At 66.9% G+C, this 19,178-nt stretch overlaps 3 protein-coding genes across 3 annotated transcripts in view; 2 read left to right on the top strand and 1 right to left on the bottom strand.

Moving 5' to 3' along the window:
* RTN4RL1 (reticulon 4 receptor like 1) overlaps positions 1–1,257 on the bottom strand; it is a 31,546-nt gene extending 30,289 nt beyond the window's left edge. Inside the window, exon 1 of the mRNA XM_080562841.1 lies at positions 750–1,257. The gene's annotated coding sequence lies outside the window, so the exon portion shown is untranslated. The remainder of the gene's footprint in view (positions 1–749) is intronic.
* DPH1 (diphthamide biosynthesis 1) lies at positions 152–17,745 on the top strand. The gene is made up of 12 exons (XM_080562845.1): positions 152–248; positions 1,265–1,417; positions 3,936–3,999; positions 10,468–10,589; positions 11,952–12,106; positions 12,666–12,787; positions 13,961–14,029; positions 14,744–14,900; positions 15,652–15,752; positions 16,117–16,195; positions 16,288–16,413; positions 16,566–17,745. The coding sequence occupies exons 1-12, from the start codon at positions 194–196 to the stop codon at positions 16,677–16,679; spliced, it is 1,317 nt and encodes a 438-aa protein (XP_080418971.1). The 5' UTR covers positions 152–193; the 3' UTR covers positions 16,680–17,745.
* On the top strand, positions 16,588–17,745 carry OVCA2 (OVCA2 serine hydrolase domain containing). Its single transcript, XM_080562850.1, has one exon. It carries the CDS (start codon positions 16,731–16,733, stop codon positions 17,700–17,702), a length of 972 nt encoding a protein of 323 aa, XP_080418976.1. The 5' UTR covers positions 16,588–16,730; the 3' UTR covers positions 17,703–17,745.
* Positions 17,746–19,178: the final 1,433 nt, after the last annotated feature.

The following is a 19,178-nucleotide window of genomic DNA, read 5'->3' as shown; positions in this document are numbered from 1 at the left end:
CCTTCGGCGTGGTTCCCGGCACGGGCTCGGGGCCGCCGGGCCCCCTTTTTGTCCCGTCCCGTCCCGCCCCGTCGGGGCCCGGCCGTGCGCTCCGCCGGGCTCGATGCGGCGGCCGGCGGCTGCTCTGGCCTGGCCGCGCCGCCCGCTCGGGGCTCGGCTGCCGCCGCCTGCCGCCGCCGCCTGCCCCCGCGCCATGGCGGCCCCGGGGAGCCTCCGGTGCGCGGCCACGAGGCCCGCGGCTGCCGCAGGTGGGACGGGGCCGGACGGGGCCGGACGGGGCCGGACGGGACGGGGGGGACCGGGCACAACCGGGACGGTACCGGCAGCCTCTGCCGGGCCCGGTTACCGGGCGCAGAGCCGGTGCACCGGGGGGGATACCGGGTTGGGGTTGTGCTCTGCCAAAACGGGTCGGAACCGCGGAGCCGCGACGGTTCTGGGCCTCACCTCCCGGTGCCCGGGGGGGGACCGAGCTCAACCGGGACGGTACCGGCAGCCTCTACCGGGCCCGGTTACCGGCCCTCAGAGCCGGTGCTCCGGGGGATACCGGCTTGGGATCGTGCTCTGCGAAAACGGCTCGGAACCGCGGCCCGGTTCAGCCTCCCGGGGCCGCTTCCCCGCCGCACCGTGAGACCGCCCGGCTCCGTACCGGCACACCGGGGCTCATCCCCCGGTCCCCCCCCTCCCCCCGGTATTTTGGGGTATTTTGGGTGCCGGTGGCGGGAGCACACCCCCCCCACACACACACACACCCCTCCCGGGGGCCGTCCCGGCTGTGCCGTGGGCCGTGCGGAGGGGTCGGTGGCTCACGGTGCCGGTGCCGGGTGACGCTCGCCGGGGCTGGCGGCGGTGAATAATCCCGTGCTGTCACTCCCCCGCCGCGCTCTGACTCCGCCGAGCTGCGGGGGCGGCGGCTGCTGCCGGTACCGGCGGGGGGGGGGGGGGGTAGGGGGTGGAAAAAGGGGTGCGGGGGGGGGCTCCCCACAACGGGACGGGTCCGGTTCGGTCGCCGTCGGGTGGCCGGTACCGGGCAGGGGAACCCCCGGTTTGTTTTGGGGTCACGTCAAGGCACGGCGTGGTGCTTTGGGGGCGTAAAACGTGCCCCCCGCCCTAAAACAATTAATATCGTTGACCTGAGCTGAAATCTGGCCGCTAACGGGGGCTCGGACCCAGCCCCGGGGGTGTCACGGGGCAGCCCGGTGCCCCCCCGGGACGTGGTGTCCCCACCCCGGCCACCCCCCGTTGCATGCCCCGTTCCCTCCCGCAGGCCGAGCCGCGGCGCGGCGGGCGGCGACGCAGGTCCCCGAGGAGCTGCTGAGCGACCCCGAGCTGCGGGAGGCGGCGGGGGCCCTGCCTGCGAACTACAACTTCGAGATCCCCAAAACCGTCTGGAGGATCCGGCAGGCGGGGGCCAAGAAGGGTGAGCGGGGATGGGATGGGATGGGACGGGATGGATGGGATGGGACGGGATGGGATGGATGGAAAGGGATGGGTTGGGACGGGATGGGATGGATGGGACAGGTTGGGACAGGACAGGACGGATGAAACGGGATGGGATGGGACAGGATGGTTGGGATGGGATGGAACAGGACGGAACAGGATGGTTGGGATGGGATGGAACAGGACAGGATGGATGGGATGGGATGGGTGGGGTGGGTTGGGACAGGACAGGATGGATGAGATGGGACGGGATGGGACAGGACAGGATGGGTGGGATGGGACAGGATGGGACAGGGCAGGATGGGTGGGATGGGACGGGATGGGATAGACGTGATGGGACAGGACGGGATGGATGAGATGGTTTGGGACAGAACAGGATGGATGAGATGAGATGGGATGGGATGGATGGGACAGGATGGGTTGGGATGGATGGGACCAAGTTGGGATGGGATGGGATGGAACAGGACAGGATGGACAGGATGGGGTGGGACAGGACAGGAGAGGACACCCGCTGGGGACCCACGGTGCTGGGGCAGCCCCCGTGCGCGGGTGCCTCCTGGAGCCGCCCGTGCCCCGGTGCCGGGTTAATAGACCTGTATCGCCGGGCTGGAATCGCATCGAACAGGACAGGTGGAGCTGCGCGGAGCTGTCAGCTCCGCAGACGCGGCTGGGCCGCCGGCCAGCTCTGCGATGCTCTCCCTGCGCCTCCCTGGCACGGCGCTGAGCCCCAGCCTCATCCTCGCTCCCGGATCCCGGGGGGCGGCCGTGGCCCGCGGTGGGTGGGGAGGCTCCGTGGTGGCCCCCGAAGGGGTGCTGGGGGTCCTCCCTCACCCGGTGCCACCTGCATCCCTGATTTTTCAAGCCCCGCGTCCTCTCGGGAGCCTCGCCAGCTGCCACCGAGCTGCTGGGCATCACGGGGGGACACCGCACCCCCGTGTCCCTCGTGGCACGGTGGCCGCGGGCACGTCGCCGTCCCCGCGGCTCCCGGTACGGGGCAGGGCTGCCCGGCCTCGTTGCCACAGCTCCCGCGGCTCCCGCTGCCGCGTTTTGCTGCTTGTTGGCACCTCCTAATTAAATGTAAATATGCGGTTGGGATTTAGTCCGCGGAGCTGGGAGCGGAGCCCATCAGCCAGCCAGCCATGCTGGGATTTTCAAAAGCCGCCTGTGCCGAGCCCAGCCGGGGCCGCGTTGCTGGGGGAACGCGGGGTTGGTGCCAGCCCTGCCCGACGCAGGGCTGGGAGCCACCGTGTCACCCCCTTGTCACCCCCTTGTCACCCCCTTGTCCCCGGCGGGGGCGAAGCTGGTTGAGGAGCTGGGAGCATCCCGGGGTGTGGGGAGGGGAGGGGGGGCTCTGGCCCCGTGGTGGGCTTGTGCCCGGCTGTGGCACCCCAGCAGCATCGCCGTCCCCCGTTCCCACTGTTTTCGGACCTCCAGCACTGCTCCGTAAGGCTCTGCCCTCCAAAAGCTGGTGGTAGTGCGGTGGAGGCAGCCCCAGATGGTCCCAGGTGGGCTGGGGATAGCGGGGGCACCGGGTGCCTGCGCAGCCTCGGACTGGCAGAGCCCCCCCGGAGCTTTCCCAGTGCCCCACAGGTTGGAGCCGGGGTGAGATTAGCCCGATTTGGGGGCAGGGCTTTAAATAGCTCCGTGTTTGCCACCGGGTTTTGGCTCGGCAGCCTGGGGATCTCCGTCGGAAAGGGATTTGCAGAGGCCGTGTGGGTAAATATTGCTGGGATATTAGCCGGATCGGGAGGTGAAACGACGAGGGGATTAATAGGGCCGGGCACCGAAGCGAGAGGCTGAGTTCCTGGCCGGCTTCGCGGCCCCGCGCGAGGCAGAGGGATTGTTCCGAGCCGCGAGGAGAGAACAAAACGGGAAACATCGCCCTGCTATGAATAAACGCGTGCTACGCACAAAGCTGCCTGCGTCGCCGGCCACCCTCTCAAAACGGGGAGCGAGGCAGCGAGGGGAGGTGTGGAGAAGGGCCGCGAGGACGATCAAAGGTTTCGAAGAGCTTCTGTACAATGGGAGATGAAACAGATTTAGATCCTTTAGCTGGAAGAGAGCCGACCGAAGGGGGACATGAGAGAGGGCTGTGGAGTTGTGAGTGGTGCGGGGAGGCTGAATAGGGGATGATTATTCCCTCTTCCTTGCAGCAGGAGAGCCAGGGGCGCACGTTTACATTATTAGGAGCAGGTTTAAAATAAACAGAAGAAAGTACCTTTCCCCGTGCAGCACATAATTAAAACCTCGAGCTCGTTACTGCGGGAAGCCGGGCAGAGCAGAAGTGTCAGCGGGTTCAGAAAGGGACGAGATGCGCTCGCTCAGGATGGGCGCGGGCAGGCAGAGCCAGCACCACGGCCGGGGCCTCGGGGATCTGTGCCACGCCGCCGCTTTCCGCCGTCCTTTTGCCCAATTTCTGTCGGTTTGGGGGAAGCCCAAAGGGGTCGGATCCTGCTCGGGAGCACCGGGGTAACCGCGGGTGTTTGTTTCTCTTGCAGTGGCCCTACAGATGCCGGAGGGGCTCCTCATGTTCGCCTGCACCATCGCAGACATCATCGAGCGGTAAGACCCAGCTGCGCGCCCCGGGGAGGGCGCCGGGGCTCCCACCTCCGCCGCAGCCTCCCGGCACTTTGGGGACGGGGACGGCACGGCCACGCCGCCCTCCCAGCGCCCGCACGGTCCCTTCTGGATTCACACGTCCCCGCCGTCTGCTTGCGGAGCCGCAGGGTGGCGGTGACCTCTGCGGTGCGAGCACGGCCGGGTGCCCTCGCGGGGATGTCCCCTGGATGTGGGTGGCAGGGACCTGTCCCTGTCCCCCGGCAGCTCGGCTCCCTGCGGTGCCGCTGAAGAGGTGACAGCCCAGAGGCCGTGTCCCTACAGGAGGTGACCGCAGGCAGCTCTCGGCCCCAGCCCTCCTGATTTTTTTTTTCCCCTCGGTGGAAGCAGGAGGTGGGAACGAAGGGGGACCGAGGAGCTCGGCGCTGTGGCGGTGGGTTCAGGCACCCGGCAGAAATCGCCCGAAATCTTGTCACCCATCCGGTCCCACCCCTCACCCTGCTGTGGCTGTCCCCCCAAGCCCCTCGCTTTGTCACGGGACATGTCCCAGCTTTGTCACCGTGTCCCCGGGGCGGGGGGGGGGAGCTGCCGCAGCCCCGCGTTAGGGCTGGGCGAGGGAGCAGCGGGAGGGTGGGAGCGGGCAGGAGGCGAGCGTGGGGCGCGGGGGACGGGATGGGCGTGGGGTGCGGGGGGGTGGCTGCGGGGGACCGAAGGGACGCGGGGGGGGCGGGCGGCACCGCGTGGGCCTGTCCCTTTAAGCGGCGCTGCCTCCTCTCCGGCTTTGGCACCCAGCCGCTTTCATGTCTCCGGCTTCAAAGGCGGCGGATTAAGGGGCTCTTTCATCTGAGTGAGACCTTAAGCCCCGCTTCCCGGGGTGCAGCATCCCCAAGGGCCTCGCCTTCGCTGCCGGGGGTGGTCGGATCCTGCCCTTGCTGCTGCCCTGGGGACGCCGCAGCGCCCGGTCCCGTGCTGGGGACGCCGGGTGACAGCCGTCCTCCGGCTCGGGGACACGAGGCCGCGAGGACGCGGGGTCAGGAGCGAGCCCAGCCATGTCCCCGCGCTCCTGGGACCGGGTTAAATTGCTGCGGGTGAGGCGTGGGCCGGCGGGTGGCCTCGTTAGAGCCTGCCTCCGCCCGCTGTTAATATTCATCGCGGGCATTAATGTGGAATCACGGCTGGCCGCTGCGCCCACCGGCCCCTCTCGTTGCCCAGGAGCCGCGTGGCTACGACGTGACGGGAATCGGTGCAGCTCCGGCCGCGGCCGTGGCGAGGCTGGGGACGGGATCTGGGTGCTGCTGGCCCCGGGTGGCATCTAGCATAGCATGGGGACAGCGGTGCCTGTCCCACAGCGCTCCTGCTCAGCCGGAGCCATGCCTGCTGCCGCTCCCCTAATATTTCTCCCGGCTGCTGGAGCTGCTTTTGGCAAAATACACAAATATCTGGGGAGGGATGAGAGCAAGGACAAGTGGGGACAAGGGCAGGGGGCTGTGGGTTGGGGTCCCCAGCCCGTGCCCACCCTGCGCACCCCAGCATCGCGCTGCCTCTCGCCGGGCGCTTGGCTGAAGCCGGAGCCTCGCCGAAAGGCTTCGGGTGCTTAGCGTGGTGCCTTTGAAATAAGGACGCTGACAGCATCGACCGGCGTGAGGCCCCGTTAATTAGCGTTAATAGGGTTGGCGTTACCTCTGAGCGGGATGGGGGGGGGCCGCGGGGTCGGTCGCCAGCCCTCGGCGGGGCGGGGGTCTTGCTGCCGCCCGCGGGCCGCTGAGCTGGCGGGGCCGCGGGCTGCCGGAGCCGCATCACGACGCTCCGGCGGCGACTTCCAAATTGGCTCCGTTTCTGGCAGCTGATGTAATTCGGCGGAGGGGAGCTCGTGCCGGGGGGGTGGGGGGGGGAACGACACACGTGGGGGGCGGCAGGACGGGGGGAGATGCGCGTGGGGAGAGCCTGGACAGCAGCTCGGGAGTTGGGGGCAGCCCCCAGCCCACCATGCCGGGGAGGTGGCAGCAGCGGTGCGCCCCGCGCCGAGGGCTTAGGATTGATGGGGGGGGGTCTGCGGGAGTGGACCCCTTCTCCCCCCGCCCCCCCACCCCCGCCGGGGCTGGAGCAGGCGGATCAGCTGGGCTCTCAGCTGGGCTTTTGATTCCTTGTTAATAAAGTCAGCTGTCAGGTTCCGCAGCTGCTAATCCCTCTGTCTCCCCACCCGGCGGCAGGGCGAGCGGCTCCTGCTAATCGGGGGTGGCGCGGGGCCGGGCGAGCGCTGTTGGCACGGTTCTGACCCCCCCCCACCTCCCTTGCCCTGGGGCCGCATCCTGGCCGGGGTGCCCGGAGCAGCTGGCAGCGCTGGCACGGCTTGAAAGGCCCCGCTGCAGCCGGCGGCAGAGATAGCGAGGACGGAGGAGCCCCTGGGTGCCGCACGTGCCGTCCCCTCCTGGTGGGTGCCAGCATGGGGGCACCGGGTGCCCCGGCCAGGCGGCTCTGCGACGTGGCGCTGAGCGGCGTGACGAAGCCGGTGGCATCGCCAGAAAGCCCCGAAGGAGCCTCTGGGGGTGTCAGCGCGGCGCAGGATCCAGCCTCGGCCGCCCTCTCGTTGCCCTCTCCTCTCTCCCTTCGTCCTTTCAGCAGAAGCGGCGCGGTGCACGGGGGGGATTTAATCACCGTCATTAAGTGCACAGCGGCATCATTAGGGAGAATGGAGTTCTCACTTGAGCGGAGACGTTTAAAGCCTCGCCTGGGCCGTAGGGAGGACGGGGCAGGGGCTGTGCACGGGGCTGCCACCTCCTTGGGGCCAGGCCGTGCCAAAGTCACCCCACCGTGGTGCCCGTCCCGTGTCCCCGTGTCCCCGGGGAGCTGGCACCGAGGGGCGGCCCCATGGCACGGCCACAGGGAAGCTGCCACGGAGGGGACAGGCACCAACGGGGCGCAGGAAACCACGGTGGCCGTGCCACCACCCTGCTCTGGGACCTTGCTTTGTCTCGTTTGGGGTTTTCCCAGCCTCCAGGCCAGCAAAACATGGGGCTGGGGTGCACCTCGGGACGCAGGCTGCCTGGTAGGGCAGGGACCGGCCACGTCCCCAAGTGGGACGGGACCAGGACGGGGACCTGGCCGTCGGGGACCCCGGGGACGCGCACGCCTCGCTGGCCTGACCCACTTGCGGGCGCTCGGCGGGGCCGCGCGCGGGCGGTAATTGCCCAGCTGCAGCGGTGCTCTTCCAGAGCCGTTTGCAGTAAAATTGCAAACTCATTATTTTAATTATGTGCAGCCTTCCCGCGCTAATGAAGTTGGGAGCCTGATAATGCGGCTCGGTGATGGGCTTCTCCGCTAATTAAACGCGTTGTTCCGGGCCGGGGCTGCGCTCCGTGCCCCGGGACGGCGGAGGGCTGAGATGGGAGCCCGCAGGCACGGAGCAGCTCGCTCCGTGTCCCCATCCCCAGCGGGACGCGGGCACCCATGGGTGCTGCAGCGTCTCTATAAGCCCCGAAATGCCAGGACGGGGGGCTCCCAGCCTGGTCCCCTCCATCTCTTTTTCCACCGAGGGCTGCTGGAGCACGGCCGGCGGCCGGGTGAGATGGATGCGCCGTGGCCGGGTCCCCTCCGCCGCGGCGAGGGAGCAGATTGATGGGCTGCGGGTCAGCGCGGCATCGCTCACGCGGTGTCAGGGGGCACCGCGCTGCCGCCGGCAGCAAACGCCCTCATTTATCTGCCGGGGGGCCGGGAGCCAGCAGGCAGCGGGAGGGGATGCTGGGGACCGGCTGCCCCGTGCTGGGGGCTGCTGGGCCCGCGGGCAGGAAAGTTTTGCTGGTAAAAGTGAGGCAGGGTGAAGCCAGGGCTGCTGGCGCCTGGCTGGAGGAGGGGACGGGGTCCCCACGCTTGTCCCTGGGTTGTTGTCACCTCCGTCCTGTGCCAGCCACGGGAGAGCGGGGTCAGGGGGCCGGGCGCGCTCCCATCGCCGCCACGGGGCCGGGACCCGAGCCCGGGCGCGCATCCTGACAGTGCTGAGCGTGGCACTTTATAAATGGGATTTCGGGCGCCATCTGTTTAAAAGAGGAGATAATGAATTAGGGGAGATGAGAAAAATGCTAAGGCCGGGCTGTTTTTCAGAATGAACGGGGTTTGCGGGACGTAAAAGATGAATAACCTCCCCTAGTCTTCAATATTCATGAGCTCCCAGCTGGAGCGAGCGGCTCGGCGCCGGCTGGGGACAGCCCTGTCACCGCGTCCTGACACGCCACCGGGACCCCACGACGGGCGGCGGGGACACGAGGCACCCACGAGGACGCTGCCGCAGCCGCTCGGGTCCGGACCGGTGGGCGAGCGGCTCGCCGGCCCCCGTGGCAGGCAGGTGGCTGCTAATTGACGTTTCCTTCCTCTGTAGTTTGATGAAAGGCTCCGGTGACACCGAACTGATTAAAACATCAAGGGGAGGCCCCCGCGCTCGCCTTTGATTTGTCTCGGGAGATTGCAGCCGCTCCGCTCGAGCGTCCAGCCCAGCCGGCGCGGGTCACCCCGGCGCGTGCTGGCCCCGTGTCCCCCCCAGCACCGCGGTGCTCCCTGCACCCATCCCACCACCCCAGCATCATCCTGCGGTGTCCTGGGTCCATCCCAGGTCCCCGTCCCCTCTCCGAGCTCCTGGAGCATGACAGCTCCCTGCATCGCGTGGGGCTCAGCACCCTCGCCGAGGAGCCACGTGCCGAGCCCAGCGCACCGGGCAGGGGCACCGGGCGCCTCCGCCAGGCTCTGCCCCCTCCCTCCGCTGTTGCTATTTCACTTTCTCGCTCTTCACCCCCAGGGACTTTCTCTGGGGTTCGGGCCAATTTGCATACATTTTAATCTATAAAAAATTAAGCGGCGCTGGCTGCCGCTCTGAGTCAGACCTCCCCGTCCTGAATCTTAAGGAGCTGAATAATTTTCCACTTTTGCTGAGATGTGTGGAGTCTGATTCACGTACGTCTCATCACCTCTCATTAGAGAAGGGGGCTGGGGGCTCGGGGCGGGGTGGGGGGTGGGAGAGCTTTCTCGATGCTTCGCCGGCAGCCCCCAGCCCCGTGGCACCGCCGTAGGGGCAGTGCAGCCATCGTCCTCCCATCCAGGCCGTGCTGGCGGCGAGGGACCGCGGGATTTTGGGTGCTGGCGGGCTCAGGTCCATCCTCCCGCTGTCCCCAGCCCCTGGGGTGCTGGAGGGAGAGCTGGCGGTGCCTGATTCTTGCAGGATTTGAGGGGTGGCAGTGGCTCCGTCCCCTTGGCGGGGATGCTCTCGCTGCCCTGTCCCCCTCCCCGGGGCGCTGACGACGGGCCGGAGCTGTTAATATCCAGCACGCTCCGCCATTTCCCCACCTTCTGCCATCTGCCCAGATCTGCCCACCATTTCTATTCTTGCCGCCGACGTAACGCTCCCTGCCTGGCGCTCGGGGAGGAGCGCGCGCAGGACCCTGGCCCCCAGCCAGCACCCGCAGGGGGGTGACGCTGCGCAGGGGCCCCCACCTCTGCCGGCCCCGAGCCCCGCAGCGGTGGCACCGAGCCCCTGCCGGCACCGGGGTCGCCCTCGTAAGAAGCCACCGAGCAGGAGCCGGGGGTGCCCAGGCCCGAGATACGGCCCGGCCATCGGTGTAAATAAGGAATTAGCATCGGGTTTAAGCGGCCCCTCCAGGCGCGGGGCTTTGTCACTGCGATACCTGCTTTCATAATTAAACCACCACGGCGGCTCCCCGGGAACGCGGCCAAGCTAATAATCCCCTGAAATGGTGCCATAAACTACCCACAAAGGTGGCTCCTTTAAATCACGCGCGAGCCCCGGCTTTATCTCTCGGCACGCGGGTGCCCGGGTGGCTGGGGCGGCGATGCCAGGCACGGGTGACGGGTGACGGTGCCAGCTCGCTCCGTGCCACCCCTCTCCAAGTGCCACCTAAGCACCAGCTGCTCCCCGAGCGCACCTGGCACCCGTCTTTTCCGAGCTGGCACCCACTGGAGATGCAGCCGGGCACGGGATGGGGTGGACCAGCTCGGGCATGGGGTGACGGTGGCTCTGCCAGCCCGCTGCCACCTCTCCCGTGGTGCTGGCACGGCTCGGGGTGCCGGGGTGGCTGCCTGCCCGTCCCGGTGGCTCTGGTCCCCGGAGCGATGACACTGCGCCGCGCCGGGTCTCCCCCTGCTCCTTTCCCTCTCGCTGCATTAGGAAGCTGGCAGCGTCTTATTTGATGAGCGGATAATCCGCTGAATTGCAAACAGCTTTACCCAATTGAAGAGGCGGATTACCGCTCTCCAGTTTAATCATGTTGACATCTCGGAGAGTAGCCAATGCTCGTCCTCGGCGGCGCACGGCGAGGGGCTCCACGGCAGCGCGGGGTCCCCCGGTTGCGCCGCGTGCCCGCGGGGACCAAACCGGGCTGGGGACGGGGACCCTGGCACAGGGAGGGGAGGACGTGGGACGTGCCAGTGCCATCAGGATGCCACCCTCACCGCCGTCGTGCCTCCCCGCAGGTTCACGGAGGCGGAGGCGGTGGTGATGGGCGACGTGACCTACGGCGCGTGCTGCGTGGACGACTACACGGCGCGGGCCCTGGGCGCTGACTTCTTGGTGCACTACGGTCACAGCTGCCTGAGTAGGTGACGTTCGGCCCTGGGGAGCGTGGTGGCTGCGCCCGGTTGTGGTCGAGGCAGTGGGGACAGTGGAGGCTGCGCCACCGCCGGTGCCATCGCGCCTGGCTGAAAGCACGTGCCCACGCCGAGCTGGTGCCCGGCCACGCTCAACGCCAGGCTTGGAGACTCAGCCCGGGGCTCGGATCCCTCTCCAAAGGGATTTCTGTCCTCCGGCCTCCACTGCCTGCGTTGGCCGGGGCCGGGCTGGCTGGGTCGCTGCCCGCCGGCAGGATTTTGGGAGCGGCACGGCGTGCGGAGCCTCTTCCCTCCCGCCGTGCCGCAGCGCCCGGCTCCATCCTGCTTGGCTGCAGCGGTGCCCAAATCGCAGCCCCGTGCCCTGGGCTCGCCCAGGAGCCTCCGATGGGGCCAGGGCCGGGGAAGGGGTCGGGGAAGGGGCCGGGGAAGGCGCCTTCGCGGGTGCAGCGCTGGCTGGAAGGGGAAGGGAGGAGGAGGAGGCTGCGTGCTCCCCAGGCGGACGGTACTCTGGATCCAGTTGCCATGGAAACTGCGCTGCTGTCCCAGATGCTGCTAACTTTGAAGTCCACCCAGGATGGAATCAGCCCAAAAATAACAATAAGACACTCCGGGTTTTAAGGTGGATCGGCGGAATTGCCGTGCCGAGCGGCGGGCTCGGCTCCGCCGCCGCGCTGCCGGCACCTCGCGGCCCTCCCGAGGGCAGGCAGGGGAAGGGGGACGTTTTATGGGGCTGCGCGAAGGGTTTGAAGGATGGCTCCGGGCTCCCTGTGAAATACTGACTTCCCGGTTGAGAGCTGTGTCCCGAAAGCCACGTCGGCGTGAGGGTTTGCGGTGATAAATATCTGCTCTAGGTGCTTTACCACCACTGTAACGGGGAATGTAAAAGGCCCGGTTTTCAGCCCGCTGTTAGTGAATCAACCACGCCAAGGGGCCCCTGTCGGGCTGCCCACGATGCTCTCGGTGCAGCCATCCCCGAGGGAGCCCCGTGGGTCTTTGTGGGGACACATCCGGGTGGCACGGAGCCGCCTTCCCCGTCCCCCCGGGCCCCCGCGGGAGGGAGTAATTTGCACTTAATTGTGATCAGGTGAAGAGCACCCAAATGGGAAGTGAGCGCGGAGCTGCGGATCGATGCGGACTCTGTGTACTTTAATTATTCACTTAATCGCGGTGACACAGGCTTCTTAGCACCGGGGGTAATTAGATTTGTGTTCATTGATCCCCCTGGGCTGCCGTTATCCGGAGAGAAACGAGCGGGTGCTCCCCCAGCCCGGGGTGCCAGCGGTGCAGGGGGCTGGGGAGCCCACCCGGCCCGTCCTCACCGCCCCCCCCCCCCTTCCATCTCTTTCCAGTTCCCATCGACGCCACGCAGGGGCTGAAGATGCTCTACGTGTTCGTGGACATCAAGATCGACACGTCCCATTTCCTCGAGACCCTTCGCTTCAACTTCGCCCCGGGCGCCTCCCTGGCCCTCGTCAGCACCATCCAGTTCGTGTCGGCCGTGCAGGTGAGCTGTGGCTCCGAGCAGCCGCCGTAGCGTTGATCGAGTACTTTATAATAACTCTGATCAATGTTTCATGGCGGCACCCCCTCCCCGGCTCCCCCGGGAGCTGCTCTGTAAATGTCAGGGCAGGCGGTGGAGCACTTGGCATTTTGATGCAGTGCCGGCAGCGGCGGGGGAAGCTCCGGCAGCTCCGTCTGCCTGCTCCTCGGCTGGGCAGGGCGGGCGGAGACGAATGAGCCTCTTGAGCCATGTCTATCCAAACACGGGGCTGTTGAAGCGTTAAGCGTTTTCCCTCGGCTTCTAATTGATATGTTGGCCGAGCCCGGCCGAGCATCTCTGCTCCGCGGGGCCGATACCCTCTCTGAGCTGACCGGCTCCCCTCCGCCGCTGCCGTGTGCCCAAGAACTATTGGCACAGCCCTTGGGGCTGGCACGCTGCTGCTGTTGGGGTTGGGGTGCCCCCAGGGTCCCCAGAAACGTGAGGACCACCAGCCTTGGACACAGTGTGAATTTGGGGTCCATCACCCAGCTCGTCCCCGCTCGCTGACCCCGTGTCTCCGCAGGCGGCCGCGCAGGAGCTGCGCCCGCAGTACCGGGTGTGTGTGCCCCAGTGCAAGCCGCTGTCCCCCGGGGAGATCCTGGGCTGCACCTCGCCCCGGCTGGCGCAGGACACGGATGCCATCGTGTGAGTACCCCGGGTCCCCGAGGATGCCGTCGCGTGAGTACCCGCGGTCCCCGAGGACCCTGCAGCGCTCGCAGCGGGGCAGAGCTCCAGGAGCCGCGCACAGCACCCCCGTGTCCCCATCCCCAATCCCGTCCCCATCCCCACACCTTCCCCAAACCCAGGGGTGCTTTCCCCAGGCTCAGCACTTTTGGGGAGAGCTTGGCCTGGGGCGCTCGTGGGCTGGGCTGGGCCCCTCCGGCTCTCCGTGCGCTGCTCCGAGCGGCGTCTGCTCGTAGCGCGGCCGAAATAATTGAGTCGTATATCAGAATAGATAATAGATGGAAGGGCGGGCGGATAATTGGAAAAGACAAATGGCCGGGGCCCAACATCACAGCAACATTAATTTTATTTAAGGACAGCAAATTAGAGGGAGCACTTCGCTTCCTATCACCTAATTATTTTAGGTAATGGAAATGCTTAATGTACTGTGAATACAGCGCGCCGCGGAATAAATAAATACAAGGACCCCACCCTTGGGGGGAGCCCGGCTGCGGGGGGCGAACCCCATCTCACCCACTGGGTGCAGGGCTCTGGCTTCGCCCCGTGCGGGGACCTGGGGACGAGGCAATGCCTTTCTGCTGTCCCCAAGGTCACCACGAGCGGGCTGGGACCTGCTTTGGCATCGCAGGGCGTGAGCGGGTCCGTCCTGCTGCGGTGGAGCTGCGCCACGGTACCTGCTGCCCGCCCAGGTGCTCGTGGCCGGCGTACCCGCGTCCTCCCCGCGTTTATTATTTTCTTCTTTAGCCCGTCTCTGGGGCTAACTTTTGCAGACAAATTAGCTTTGATCTTCCAAAATGTCATTCTCCAATTAAGGGCAAAATCTAGTCAAGTTTTACGTCTGAATTCATTTTCCGAGCCCTCACTCCATTAGGGCAGCTGAATGAAAGGCTTTGAAATGTAATTGCTGACTTGAAATCCGATTAGAAATGGAAGCAGCAACGTCTATAACCAGCCGGAGAGACGGAGCAGCTCCCGGGCGCTGCTTCTGCTGCTCCGTGCCGGCGTGGGCGCCCCTTTTCGCCCCGCGAGCGGCTCTCCCTGCCCGCCCAGCACCTCCGCACCCCACGGGCTGGGGAATTGCTGGCCTGGTGCTGTCGTCCCCCACCTCCTGCAGCTCTCCCTCCTCTCCTGCAGGTATTTGGGTGACGGCCGCTTCCACCTGGAGTCCATCATGATCGCCAACCCGGGGATACCCGCGTACAGGTAGGGGCACCCCCAGCCTCCATCCCCCTCTGGCAGGGGCACCCCGATCCCCCCAGCACCCAGGGGTGGGCGAGAGGTGGGTGCTGTCCCCGTCGCCCACCCCGGAGACATGGGGCAGAGGAGGTGAGGGGCAGAGGGGAGCCACGCTGGGTGAGATGAACGCCAGCCATTTACTCCGGCTGAATATAAACATTTTGACAAGTACCTGTGAAAGCTCTTTGAGGTGCAGCCATTAAACTCCCCGGCTGCTGCAGGCAGAGGCCATAAAGCGTGATGATGAGGCTGCTGAAAGCAGATGAAATATCAAGAGCGAAAGGCTGGGCCCATTTGGTGAAATCTGAATTTCTTAGTAGGTCGTTTGTTACTAACGGGAGACGCGCGTCAGGTTTATGGCGCTGGGGAAGCTGCCGAAACCCGAGTGGGATTTGATTAAAATTCTCCTCGTCAAACAAAGCAACAAATCAAAGATATCTTCATAATTGATGAGCCAGGTTGGGGGGGGAGCCGAGCGGGGAGCAGAGCCCGGACCGGGTGCTGGGGGCTGCGACGGGAGCGTGGTCCCGGCCCCGTTGTGCCCCTCGTCCCCGTGCTGCGCCCTGACGAGCCAGCCGGGCCCTGCATTGCTTCGGCAGCTAATTAGCGCTAATTAGGAGGGGCAGCGGGGCTGCACGTGAGCCCGTCCAGTTGAGGGCTGAGCGCGGGTGTGCTCCGCAGGTACGATCCCTACAGCAAGGTCTTCTCGCAGGAGCACTACGCCCACGAGCGCATGCGCAGCGCCCGGCAGGACGCCATCCGCACCGCCGCCCGCGCCCGCTGCTGGGGGCTCATCCTGGGCACCCTGGGGCGCCAGGGCTCCCCCCGCATCCTGCAGGTACCCGCGGGGTCCCCTCATCGCCACGCAGGCTCCGTGGGGACACACGGGCACGGTCGGGGCAGGGGAGGGACCGGCTCGACCTCCCTCGCTGCCATCGATCCACCCCGAAGCCGCGCGGGCAGGGCAATTAGCAGCAGACGAGGGAGGCTGACCGAGGGCTCATTAAACGCTCCCCTCGCCGGGGAGAGCTGGCCAGCCGCGGAGACCCCCCTGGATGAGCGGCTTGGCAATTAATTCCCTGGTTTGCTTTTAATTGGATGAACTCCTGAGCGGGTTCACTTGTCCGTGCGGCCCGGCCGGGCGAGGAGAACAAAACCAAAAAGTCGAAGTGTGGGGGGGGTCCTCCGTACAGGCAGGGGGTGGGTTGGGGAAGGCAAAGTGCCCACGGTGGGCAGGGGGCACGGGCAATGGGGCGACGGATGGCGGCTCCGGAGGGTACGGCCGGCATCGCATCCTCCCGCAGCCTTTGGCCCTGCGGCAGGCGGGCGTCCCGGGGCCGGCAGCCGCTAACGAGAACAGATTGTTGTCATTGAGCGGTAATTACTTCATTAGGCTGAGGCACGCGCTGGGGAGAGCCGCGCGGGAGCGAGATGGAGCCGCGGCCCCGTCACACGCAGCCGGGTCCCATGGGGCAGAGCTTTGGGGCTTGTCTGGTTTTCCCGACGCGCTGGGGATTTGGGGTCGTACGAGGCTCTCCTGACCCTTTAAACCTCCCCACCCCCCGGTGCCTTTTTTCCCCCTCCTGCAGCACCTGGAGTCGCGTCTGCGTGCCCTGGGCCGGCCCTTCGTGCGGGTGCTGCTGTCCGAGATCTTCCCCAGCAAGCTGCAGCTCTTCCCCGGCGTGGACGCGTGAGTGCTGCCGGCCTCGGGGGGCCCCCAGCCCGGCCGTGCCCTGTTCCCCTGGGAAGCCCCAAAGCCGCCTTGGTCTTAATTTAGCTCCTGGCCCTTGTTTGCTGTCCCAGAGGGTTCCTCTTGTTGGTGCCCCCAAACCCTGTGGCGTCTCTTGGCCATGGGGCAAGAGGATGTAGGGGAGCAGCTCCCTGCGGTGGGTGTGTGGTAGGAAGCCTGTGAGCTGCCTGCAGCCCCCCTGGGGACCTCGCTCCCGACATGTCCCTGTCCCTCACAGGGTGCTGGGGCTGTGGGGGCTCTATCTTGGATTATTCTCCCCAAAATGTCACTTTTCTCCATCACCTGCCGCGTCCTTGCCCTGCAGGTGGGTGCAGATAGCCTGTCCCCGGCTCTCCATCGACTGGGGGGAAGCCTTCAGCAAGCCGCTGCTGACGCCCTACGAGGTGAGCGACCCCCAGCCCATTTTTTAGGGGGCAGACACCCCCTTCCCCACCCCCCCCACCACCACCACGCTCAGCCCCGTGTCCCCTCGCAGGCGGCGGTGGCACTTGGGGACATCGAGTGGCAGCCGACGTACCCCATGGACTTCTACGCCAGCCAGTCCCTGGGGCCGTGGACGGCGAACCACAGCACCCCGCAGCCCCCCGGCCGGCCGCCCAAGGTGGGCACCCCGCGGGTGGCGGCGTCCCCGCCGTGTCCCCCGGCCGTGGGTGGGTGGCAGGACGGAGGGGACAACGCTGTGCCGCAGGCGCCACCCTGTGGCTTCATCCCTCGTGAGCCCCTCCTCATCCTCACCCCCTTTCTCTCCCACAGGCGAAGCCCCCCACGCCCCTCGTCCCCGGGGATGGCGCCGAGGGGACGCACGGCCCCACCGACCCCGCTGACACTTGTGGGGACGTGGCGGGGGCGCAGCCCTGCAGCGACTGAGCACCAGCGGGGCTGCACCGGCTTGTGGGGAGCATCCCCGGTAGCAGCCCCATGAGGGGCAGGGAAGGGGCTGAGCACGGCCCTCGTCCCCACGGGGCGGCTCCGTGCAGCCCCCGTCGGGGCCGCCCCGTCCATGCCCCCCCCCGCCGCCATTTTGTCTCCCCGGCCTCCCTCCGCCAGGGGGCGCCCGAGGCGGGAGGAGGGGGGCGGGGCTCAGCCCGTAGTCCCGCCCCCTCCGCTTTTAACGCCGCCCAATCAGCTCGCCGCTTTTCGGCGGGAAGCGCGGAGCGGCCGGAAGCTCCCCGTCCCTCTTCCGGCGGGCGGGCGGGCGCCATGTTGGAAGAGCGGCCGCTGCGGCTGCTGGCGCTGCACGGGTACCGGCAGAGCGAGCGCCGCTTCCGCCAGCGCACCGGGGCGCTGCGCAAAGCCCTGAGGGGCCGCGCCGAGCTCGTGGCCTTCGACGCCCCTCACCTCGTGCCAGGCGGCGAGGAAGACGGCGCCGACGACGGCGACGACCCCCCCCGCGGCTGGTGGTTCTCCAGGCCCGGCGCCTTTGAGGCGCGGGAGGCGGCCGAGGAGCCGGCGGGGCTCGACGAGGCGCTGGCGGCCGTGGCGGAGGCGCTGGCGGAGCGCGGGCCTTTCGACGGGCTGCTGGGCTTCAGTCAGGGCGCGGCGCTGGCCGCCATGGTGTGCGCCTTGAGGGCCCGGGGCGACCCCCGCTTCCCCGTGGCCTTCGCCATCCTGGTGGCCGGCTTCGCCAGCCGCGCCCCGGCCCACGGGCACTTCTACCGGGAGCCCATCGCCCTGCCCACGCTGCACGTGGTGGGCGAGGCCGATGCCGTCATCGCCGCCCCCCTCAGCTTGGAGCTGGCGCAGAGCTTCGTGGAGCCCGTCGTCGTCACCCACCCCGGCGGGCACTTCGTCCCCGTGGGTGCGCCGCAGAAGAAAGCCTACCTGGACTTCTTGGAGCGCTTCCGCGCGGGGCGGGGGCAGGCAGAGCCGCCAGGGGCTGGAGCTGTTTGATAACGGCGTCTGTAATAAACGGGGCTCCAGCCGGGTGCATGCAGCTCGCTGTATTTCCCTGCGCTCCAGGGGGGCCGGAGAGGTCCTCACGACCTCCCTGTGCTAATACCGCAAAGGAGCACAGTGTCAACTCTTCGTTACCTCCCTCTTTTGTCGCTCTCTTGGGTACACGGGTATGACAGCACGGAGGTTGTGGACAGGAGGGTGCCCTGGTTGTGTACTGGGGGCTCTCAGAGACAGGAACAGCCGTTCCAAAAACCAGTCTCAGCTCAGCCGAAGGAAATGAATGGTTGCAGAGCACACGGCTCTTGCGGCTTTATATTCCAAACGTTTGTGTTCTTAATATCCCGTGCAAAAGCTATTAAAGCAGCCTTCCAGGTGGTCTGGGTCTAGGAGAAGCTCCTCTCTCTGGCAGTGCCAGGGCTGGTAACCGTTTTCCTTTTAAGAATTAAAGTTCAGTGCTGGTTCAGCCGGTGTGAATTAAGAGCTCTGTTGTATCTTCTGCTATGCAGAATGCCTCGGACGAGAAAAAAACCGCGCCGTTGCTGCATCTCTGGCTTTGCTGTTTTCCAGAAGCACGCAGAAATCTGCTGTTATTGTTGCTCTAATTGTAGGCGTCCTGCTTGGCTGCCGCACCGCTTCAGCGCCGGGGTGAGCCGCTCTGAGCCCGCAGCCCAGCGGCGTTTCTGCAGCGTCGCGCCCAGGGCCGTGCCCGCAGCAGGGCCTCGCTGATGGCTCCTTTCCTCCGTGCTGCGCTGCAACCTGCTCGGCAAAGAGAGGCAGCTGATGGAACGGGTTCGTTTGCCCTCGGGGCTGCCGGGTGGGGGCTGGTCTCCCCTTTTTTTTGCAGGATGGTGGGGCACAGCAGAGCGGGTGCGGTGCTGAGGCGATCCCGCAGCGGGCACCGAGCGCTGGGAGGTGACGGTGTGGGCACAGCGGTGCCGGCTGGGGCAGGAAGGGCCCGCTTGGGTCCGTGGGCTCCTTGCGCTCCCCGGGGCTGGCCGTGGGGAGCGGATCAGTCGACAGAAGCGCTTCCAGCGCTCACCCAGCCGCGAACAGACCTGGGAACCGCCGCGGGTTAAAGCCAACCGAGCAAAACCGAGCAGCTTTTAATTCGTGTGAGGTTTGCCCTCTGGTTTGCTGCCGCTTCGTATGGCAGAGACAGCGGCAGGAGGACGTGGCTGTGTTCCCCCTGCGGCCCAGACCCGGGCTTGCGCTGCCCCAGAGATCTGAAGGGCACGGGGGGGCTCCATGGCTGCCTCGTGGAGCAGTGCAGGGGTATGGGGTGCCCGTCACCCCTTGTCCGCTGCGTCAGGGCTCGTTTGGGGCAGGAGGTTTGCAGCTTTTGGCCCTTGGGGACAGAAGCAGCAGACAGATGGCTGCTGGGAGAGGCAGATGCACGCCTGCTGCCCTCCCGGCCCCTTCCCGAACGGTCGAAGCAGCGCTCGCAGAGCGGCGAGGCCTTTGTCCCCCCGG

This window comes from Anser brachyrhynchus (assembly GCF_964034855.1).
Source record: "Anser brachyrhynchus genome assembly, chromosome: 20".
NCBI lineage: Eukaryota > Metazoa > Chordata > Aves > Anseriformes > Anatidae > Anser > Anser brachyrhynchus.
Note: the sequence above shows the minus strand (reverse complement) of the source record. Positions and strands in the feature narration are given on the sequence as shown.